Below are 10,178 nucleotides of genomic sequence, written 5' to 3' on the forward strand. Positions count from 1 at the left end.
AATGGGCAAAGAATAGGTCATCTAGGCCATAGTTGGTTCAATTTCGCTCCAAATGCGTTCCAAACCTTAGGGACTTGTTGTTTTTTGTGATTTCAAGGCATGTACCCCTTATAATAACCATTATTGACATTTTTGGATGAGAAGTGAGAAAATTAGCTAAGAAATAGAGAAAATGGGCAACATAGAAGTCACTTAGGCCATACTTGGTGCGATTTTCATCAATATGGCTCTGAAAACTTAATGTGTTGTTTTTTTTTTGGAATTTCAAGCCCTAGACACCTAAAAATTTGTACATTTTACATGTTTGGATGATAAATGAGAACATTAGATAAGAAATAGAGAAAATAGGCAACATAGAAGTCACTTAGGCCATACTTGGTGCGGTTTTCATTAATATTGTACGTAAAACTTTGTTACTTTGTTTTTTTTTTTGTCAATTCAAGCACTTTAGACCTAAAAATATGTTTAATTGATGTCGAATGAGAAAAAAAAGAGCTCATTTCCTAAGAAATGAAGTAATTGGGTTAAGTACAAGTCACCTATGTCATGTTACTTGGTTTATTTTTTCATGAATATGGTACCCAAAGCTTATTTATATAACTTACTAACTCGTTTGTTCCTTTTCATATGTTTATCTTGTAGGAGGCCTATCGAAAGAGGATTGAGGAGGCTAGCACTCAAAGGACTCAGAAGAGTCCGAATGAGCTGTACTGGGAGACAGTGGGTGGTCGGAACAAAAAGGACATGTGAAGGGACTTGGCGGAAGTGCTGACCTTTACTATGGCAGCCAGATGGGTCGAATTTCCACATCTTCCATGCAGTACACGCCCTCCCTTGTTTCTCAGATGCAGGATTAGATGGAAACCAGGATGCAGGCTCTTCGGGAAGAAATGGAACTCGAGATGCAAGCTCGAGTTCAAGCCTCAGTATGAGCCCAAATGGAAGAAATGGAGAAGAGGTTGGAAGAGAGGATGATGAGTCGTTACCACAATGACCCTTGTTCCACCGTGCGACCTCCATTTCGAGATCCCAGGGACGACGACCCGGGTAGTGGTGGAGCAGGCCAGGGCACTCCCGCAGTTGCTTAGCTTTAATTAACGTAGTGTTTATTAGTACTAATTTTAGATTACATTACTTAGCTGTACAGATTGGAATTAGTGTGTGTATATATATATATATATATATATATATATATATATTTGCACAAAAACCATTAATTTTATTCTGTCGTTAATATAAGAAGCAGGAAGTACATGTATCAAAGGGTAGCAATTTGCCGTAGGAAAATAGTCAAACTCGAAATAATTCCGTCGGCATTTCCGTCGCAATGGGTATAAGTTTCCGACAGACTTTTCTGTCGGTAGGTTGCGACGGAAATATGTCCGTAGGAAGGTTGCGACGGAAATTTCCGTAGGAAAGTTGCCTTCTTCCTACGGAAATATCCGTTGGAAAGAGCTTAGCTTCCGACGGAATATTCCGTCGGAAGCTAAGAAACTTTCCGACGGAATATGTTCCGTCGGATCCTTGTGACGGACTTCCAATTTTGGTCAAACATAGGCTTCGACAAAATAAAATCCGTCGGAAATTCCCTCTGTATTAGCGAAAATTCCTACGAAGTGATTTCCGACAACGTGTTCCGACAAAATTCCATCGGAAACTGCCTTTTTTCGACGGATTTAGATGGGTTTCGACGGATTTTTTCCGTCGTAAATAAGGTGTTTTCTAGTAGTGTTAGGTTCATCAGTAATTGATGTTGTCCTTCTGGGACATTAATTTTAATTAGAGCATTTACAGTTGGTATATAGCGAATGACATCAATTCATACCCATTTTCAGGATGGTATCATTTTGAAATATATTAATTAACATGTAGCCACTTTTATTAAATAAAACGTTAATATTTAAGTTAATGTATGTACCAAACTGACCATCAATATATTTTTTATTATTTATGTGCAAGGATTACATAAAATAATGAAATAAATACTATCTCCCCCTAATCCTTGCATGTGGGGGTATTAAATTAATCCAACTACCTTTAAATCTCTTACACCTTTTAAGTCATAATTTTTTTTATCAATGCATGTATCAAGCAAAGTAAAATGATTCTTATAAAACTCATATTCGTTCCTCTTGCCCAATTATATGAACTTTTATACTAAAAATTCTCAAATTAATATTCTAATAGAATTAAAGGAACTAAAATAAGATTCACTAAATCAAATAACTTAAATTAATAAATGACTGATAATAATAATAATGAAATATCCGAAAAACATAAAAATATCCAAAACATAAAATTGTCCAAAATAAAATGTCCCATACAGCATAAAATCATAGTACTACGATAAAATTCTATAATAAATGCAAGCTAATTAATAGAGTTTATTCGCCAGTGGATCATAATTTATTCAATTATTTTCTTCAGGATTAGGAAAGAAATCAGCTGCTTCCAAGTGAGTTTTATCACCGTAATCAAAATCACCTTCGCCATCCTTATACACCAAATTTGTTTCTACTTTCTTTCCATTCTGTTTGATTGATTGTTGATAGAGGTCTACTAGATGTTTTGGTGTGCGACACACACGAGACCAATGGCCTTTTCCTCCACAATGGTAGCATATATTTTCATTATCCTTCTCATTCTTATTTCCATCTTTATTGTCCCACTTCTAGTGAGAGTATGAGTTCCTAAAATGACCGTCTCGACCACGATCATGGCCATGTCCACGGCCGCGACCACGACCTCGACCACGACTGTTGGCGTGATCTCTAGCCTTTTGCTCTTTCCCACTATGGGATGTCGCATTCACTTCAGGGAATGGAGTAGAGCCAGTTGGGCATGATTCATGATTTTTCATTAATAGTTCATTATTTTGCTCAGCCACAAGGAGACAAGATATCAATTCAGAATATTTTGTAAAACCCTTTTCATGGTATTGTGTCTGCAGGAGAACACTATTTACATGAAAAGTAGAGTATGTTTTTTCTAACAATTCTGCATCCGTGATTTTCTCTCCACATAATTTCAATTGTGATGTAATTCTAAACATGGATGAGTTGTATTCACTCACAGACTTAAAGTCTTATAATCTTAAATGTTACCAGTCATAACGAGCTTTTGGTAATATCACATATTTCTGGTGGTCATACCTTTCCTTTAGATTACTCCAAAGGACTTGTGGGTCTTTAACAGTCAAGTACTCAGTTTTTAGGCCTTCATGAAGGTGATGGCGAAGGAATATCATAGCTTTAGCCTTATCTTGGCTTGTTGCAGTGTTGTTTTTTTTTTAATAGTATCACCCAGTCCCTTTGCATCTAAATGTATTTCAAAATCTAACACCCAAGACAGATAGTTGTTTCCAGTAATATCAAGAGCAACAAATTCGAGTTTTGCAGGGTTTGACATGATTCACTGATATATAAAACAATATTATAAATTAGGAACTAAGGTGGTATAATAAATATATTTATATTCCAAGTTTCAAATGAGACGACTAATTTCAAGTAATTAATTATAACAAGATTTGCGTATTGAACCTCGAAAAGGTTATTGTTCATGAGACCACAATTAAGTCCACTAATCAATTATGATTATTTATCATTAATTCATTATATCTCAAATTCCCACAACAAACATACATGTATTATCAAATTCCAGAAAAAGTGGGTTCCAACTTCCAAAATCCAAACCCATTAACATACGAATTGCATATTTGCATACAATTATGTAAAGACCAAAAGTAACTCAACAAATTTCACTAGTTTCAATGATTAATGGATATGAGAAAGAAATAAACCAAAATAAATATCAATAAGCAAACCCACTTCAGCAAATGCAATTAACCACTAATCTTGCAAAACCCAGTTGCTCAAATCCACAAATTCACATGATTTCTAAGTTTCCCTAATCAATTACAGCAAAACTACTAATTTCAAGGGTTTGGTCAAACACCCTGAAACTAAGATCTTGATTTCTAGCTACCAAAGTATCTAATTCGACTGATTAAGTAATGATCAAACATCAGATATCTTACTAAATACAGTAAATTTGAAGATAAATTAGAGTAAAAACTGACCTTAAACAATCAATATGAACTCAATACATCATGGTCTATTATCAGGAATTCAAGATATAAATCTGTAAACAAATTAACAAAACAAATAGTATGTAAAATGTAAGAAATTAAGAAGTAAAAATTCAGTAATTCACCTATAAAGTCACGGAATATGGATGAGTGGATGACGGAGCAGTGGAGCACCGAGCACGGGAGGCTGGAGGCGACGCCTGTTGGACAGCCGACAGCGAGAACGGGGGCCGGAGCGGTGAACGGCGGCGGCGGCAGCTTACGGGCTAAGGATTTAGGGGAGTTACTTTGATTGTCGTTTGAGATCAGTCAATTTTATGATGCTTCAATTGATATTGAAATCAATCTAGAGTTATGGTACGCTGTTGATAACGTCTTAAATATGGAAGAGAAATAAAGAGAGATAGGAGATAAATTGAGGAGAGAATAACTCAGTCTCACTTATTCCATAGAGTGGGGTATATATATACATACAATATAACAAGGGTTTGCTTAGATAACAATAAACCCTAGATCTAGAATATTCCAGAATAATAAAAGGAGGATAATGGATATCCACACAATATTTCATAACACAATAAACCTATTTCCTTCCTTTTTTGGCAAATTTTTACCCTCTGAAATTACCAAAATACTCTCGTTGAAAAAATTAAAAACCTGATTAACTTCACATAATCCTAATTACCTTAATCTAAGCTACTGCATTACAATACTACTTAATCAAATCATTCCCACCAAAAATTCATCCCAACTCCTCACCTACCTTCATTCAATGTTCTTCTCATCTCCTCAACTACCTGCATTTACTCCCATGGATGCCTTCATCTGGGTTCTTTTCTCATATTCATACACGAACGAACTATCAAGCTCTTAAAATTAAACTATACTCGTATTAAGTTTCAATTATCATGAGCTTGATTGCTGGAATCAATTCCAGAGTATTTGAATATAAGAGTCGATTGAACAATAAAAAGCATCATTATTACACAATAATGAATAAGACTTAACTAATCATAACCATATTATTTCCAAACCATTGTCTATTCAAACCTTTTTATATTTGTAATTGGTGTTGAAGTCACAATTATGTCTGAAATTAAAATAAAATTCAGTATCTCAATTTAGTGAATCAAAGAAAGGGGTATTAGTCAAAATTCTAAATTAAAATGTAAAATATTAAATCATGCAACCTAATGAGGCACAAAGGCCACAAACCAAGCAACTTAATACATCAACAAGACATCAATGGGTCTCACATTAAATTTTCAATTTTATTAAATTAGTGGTTTTCGAAAGTATTTTTATTAAATTTTCCTTTGAACACAATTTTACTTCATTGAAGTTTCTTTAAATATATAGTCTTATTGGACTTTAAAGTGAGATTCTAATAAACTAATCGAGGCGATTGAAAATCGATCAATTTCACATAAATTATTACTTCACCCGTCTGATTGACAATTCTACCCAAAATCATTAATTTTGTGCTCACGAATGTTTTGAGTTTCTTTCGGAATATATGCTTAATTATTGCCATAATCAAGTTGTTGAGTCATGCTTGCGACTTGCTAGTAACAACGCATCAAACAATTCAACCGTTTTGCCTAAAATATCTATAAAATAGGATAATTCTATTTGGATAATTGAGTTTCCTTTGGAGCTCCCTTTAGACCGTTCCTTGAATACAAAGCATATATACTAGTATACTACATAGTTGCATTTAAATATCAACGTGTTTTGCACGAAGGACCTCTATAAAGAAAAGACAAATATATCAACTAATTTTCTTTTTTTTTAATCATATAATTAACATATTATTAACAAAATTATAGAAATCCAACTAAATGCTCTTAAGAGCTGAGTTAAGAAGGGGCCCTTAAGAAACACTAAAAGTTAAACAAATTGTACATCACCTTGCATCAAATATCATTAAACTATATAATTATTTGACCTCTCTTTATTTCATATTGTAAATCATACATTAAGATAAGAATTTCACATGTAATCTAAAGACTAGACCTCTAATTTTTTTATACATACAAAAATGAATTTCTTACTTCAAATTTCAAATACATCTTCCCTTAATTATTACTCCACCTATCCATTTGCCTTCCTCAATAGTTGACTTTCTAAATAATATATTACCTCCCCTAAATAACCCTTAATTAATACTACATTTTTCTCCTCAACCTAATGACACCCCCTTTTTTCCTTCCATGGCTGCATGTTTAAAGTTGTACATAGTAGTCCTTCCCTTAATTTCTCCTACAAAAATCGACACAAAAAGCCTTTTTTGATCGATCACTACTACTACCAAAAAAAAAAAAAAAAAACCGAAAGAGAACCATTGTTTCGGTCTAAGAGAACCTAAATGAACACGGCCGGTGCTAGTCCAAGCAACACAAGGGATGCAGCCTCAACGAACTCAGATTTCCCTGGAAGAGAAAACAACGTAGGCGGGTTCACCTACGGCTTAGGGGTGTCATTAGGTATTCTTGTACTAATAACAACTATTACCCTGGCTTCTTACTTTTGTACCCGTGATGAAGGATCCACCACGGGTGCTAATCAATCAGAAGAGGAACAACAACAACAACAACAAAGACGAAACGATCATTGTGTGATCGACGTAGAAGGGATCGACGAAAATACACTCAAGACATACCCAAAGTGCTTGTATTCACAACTAGAGAGTAGCAAGAAAAATGGTTCAACAGTGAGTTGTTGTTCAATATGTTTAGCAGATTATAAAGGGAAAGATGTGTTAAGATTATTGCCAGAATGTGGGCATGCATTTCATCTAAAATGTGTTGATCCTTGGCTTAGAGTTCATCCTACTTGTCCTGTTTGTAGGACGTCTCCTTTGCCTACCCCTCAGTCAACGCCTCTTGCCGAGGTTGCTCCTCTTGCTGCTTCGAGAATTGGGTAAATTTCTTTTTGGTGCGCGAATGAGCCACAAGAGCAAAATAAAGTACAAATTATAGATGGGGTCGGGGAATTGAACCCACGACCGAAGTAGACCAAGACCTCATCGGTAAATTAAATTTAGATAGTTTATTTTTCTAAAATTTGTCTTTAATTTTTTTATTGTTTATACATACTCCATAATTTATAACTTATAAGCCATGGTTTTCTGGATTCTGACAAATTACAGAGCAAAGAAATTAGAAAGTTAATTTAGGATGGTTTGATTTGCAATTTGAGCATAGTTGACTTTATTTTTCATGTGCTTGATTTCTGGACAGAGTATACTTGTATAGAAGATTAACTTTTTTATGTAACTAAAACAATTTTTAGCTCTGAATCATGGTCTGTCTAAATTTCATTGTTTACTAGCTATGTTAAGCTACGGATGACTATTTTCTAATGGAGACTCACAGAAATTTAAACCGAATACAGGCAAGTAACTTTTAGCTTGCCACGCACTAGGCCAAGCTAATTGTAACTTTTAGCTCCATTGTTCAGTTAAAGACTTTTTGAAATTGCAATCAAGTCCCTTACTACAATGAATTACTTCCTCCGTTTATTTTGTTTGCCTCCTTGAGTAAAGCTCTTTTTTTTTTTTTATTATTATTTTTTATTTATTTATTTATTTATTTTCCACAAAAATAGCTAGAGAAAAGTGGTGGACAAAGTATAGTTGTGAGTTCACACCAAAAATAGTACGGATTACTTCGCATGAAGTATTTGACGTACCCAAAAAAAAAAAAATTTGAATAAAAAAAAAGTATTCTGTATTCATATTCTATTTGAATAGGCTGGGTAACCCAATTTGTTTATAGATCCTAATATACTCTAATTATAAAATACTTTTTAAGTAAAGGTTTAGAAATTATGATTATTGATTAATTTGTAGGGCCATGGACACCATTTAAATTCGCATGAAGTTCAATATAACTTATCTTATCTGAAATTAGTTTGTTGGGCCGTGGCCCTAACCATTAAAATTCACATGAATTTTGATCTATATATTTCGTTCTATCTTACAAACTAATAATTGGAACACAAACTATTGGGTGCGGCAGTCCGTACCCAATAGTTCGTGCGGCGATAAGGTATTGGGAGCGGCAGCGACAGAGGTGGAGTTCGCAATTTCAGGTTACAATTGTCGGAAAAGTACGCCGGGAAACTCCGTATCCATTGCAACGAATGAGTAATCGTCGATCAAATATCAAATCAACAAAAAACTATTCGCTAGTGAAGGTTGTAGGGGAGGTGCAATTACAGGTTGCGGCTGTTGTAGACGGTGGTTGTGACTGATTGGTGGCGGTTCTCTGCTGGTGTAGTTCGCTGGTTTATGGTGGCTGGTGGTGGTGCTGCGATTTTAGAGGTGGTGCTGCGATTTTTGAGGTGGTGCTGCGATTTGTGGTGGCGGCGTGATTGCTCCCATTCTCATTTCAAAGAGAGAGAAAGAAAAAGAGGAAGAGGGGGAAAGAGGAGAGAGAAGGATATAAAAAATACCTTGTATATACTTTGTATGTTGTTAATCATACTCCCTCCGTTTTTAAATACTTGCTCCATTTTCTCTTGAGCACGTATGTCGATGTTTATCTTTGATCATTAATATCTTTAATTATCAATAAGTATAAATTCTAACAATTGAAAATTAATAATCTATTTATTGAAACGATTCCAACAAGTACTCACAAGGTTATAATTTTTTTTTATGTATAAATCACAAACTTTAGTCAAAATAGGACAAATGAATAGTGCAAAAAGCAAAAATGGAGCAAATATTTAAAAACAGAGGGAGTATTAGACAGCAAATGACGCATATCAGCCAATAAAAGTAACATATCGCCAATTGATGTCTAATATTAGTCAATATTAGGGACATATCAGACATTAATAAAAACGTATCAGTCAACACAAGTAACATATCAGCCACCATATGAAGCATATCAGCCAATAAAAGGAACATATCATCCAACAAAAGATACATATCAGCCAACAGAAGGAACATATCAGCCAACAAATGAAGCATATCAACCAACAAAAGGATGAAATTAGCAAACAAAAGCAGCAGGTAAGCCAACAAAATAAACACATCAGCTAACAATTAAAATATAAATATCAGCCAACAAAATAAAGATATCAGCCAACTAAATAAATATATCAGTTAACTGATGTTTGATAGCAGCCAACAAAAGGAACATATCAAAAATTAAAAAAAAAAAAAACATATTAGCCAACAAAAGGAATATATTAGCCAACACAAAAAACCATACATATCAGCCGACAAATGAAACATATCAGCCAACAAATATCAGCCACTAAGTGAAACATATCAGCCAAGCCTGCCGCATGCAGAATTTGCATGCGGCATTCCGCACCCAATACCTTTTCTAATTATATCTATTGTTGGATTAAAAAAAAATTTTTTTTAAATTTAAATAATGAAAAGTGTAAATTTTCTTAAGCAATTTAAATGGTTTGACATCATTCATATCAACAACCACGTACAACCCACAATGACAAAAAAATATTATGCTACATTATCATTATAAACCAGTGAGTAGCCCAAGCGTTACCTCGGGTTACTACTTTATAGTTCTGCAATTGTTAATTTTTTAAAAGCATCTAATAGTTTGTATGTAGTATGTGTCTTTAATACTTTGTATTATAATATTATTTATTGTGCAAAGTTAAAGCATAATTGACAATTAGCCTAGATGATTAATCAATAACCTTTCTTCTAAGAGGTCAAGTGTTCGAAGAACGTCTTTAAATATATTAGTATAGATTAGTATAGATATATAATTAGATTAATATCATAATTCATTAATCACAAATTCACAAACTTATGTGGATGTTCATATTTACATCGCACTACAAATTATATTGTTTTTCATGAAGAAAGAAAAAAAAAAAAACCTAATAAAAGCATTGCCGTATTGACGTATTCTCCATAACAACCAAACACCTTATAAAAACGATATATATGCCTTTATCAAAGGAAGATGACAAATTGACGTGTGCATTCCGATATAAAATTGACAAAAGTATATAATAAATGGTACAAATATAAGATAGTGATATGATACAATTGCATAACAAAGACATTATTCAAACATAGATTGAAATACAAATAAAA

General features: G+C 33.7%; 1 protein-coding gene across 1 annotated transcript; it reads left to right on the plus strand.

The window, feature by feature from the left end:
• Positions 1-6,032: 6,032 nt before the first annotated feature.
• Positions 6,033-8,622, plus strand: LOC110733824 (RING-H2 finger protein ATL70-like). Its single transcript, XM_021913894.1, has one exon. It carries the CDS (start codon positions 6,456-6,458, stop codon positions 7,011-7,013), a length of 558 nt encoding a protein of 185 aa, XP_021769586.1. The 5' UTR covers positions 6,033-6,455; the 3' UTR covers positions 7,014-8,622.
• The last annotated feature ends 1,556 nt before the right edge of the window (positions 8,623-10,178 follow it).

Source organism: Chenopodium quinoa, unplaced genomic scaffold (genome assembly GCF_001683475.1).
Source record: "Chenopodium quinoa cultivar QQ74 unplaced genomic scaffold, ASM168347v1, whole genome shotgun sequence".
NCBI lineage: Eukaryota > Viridiplantae > Streptophyta > Magnoliopsida > Caryophyllales > Amaranthaceae > Chenopodium > Chenopodium quinoa.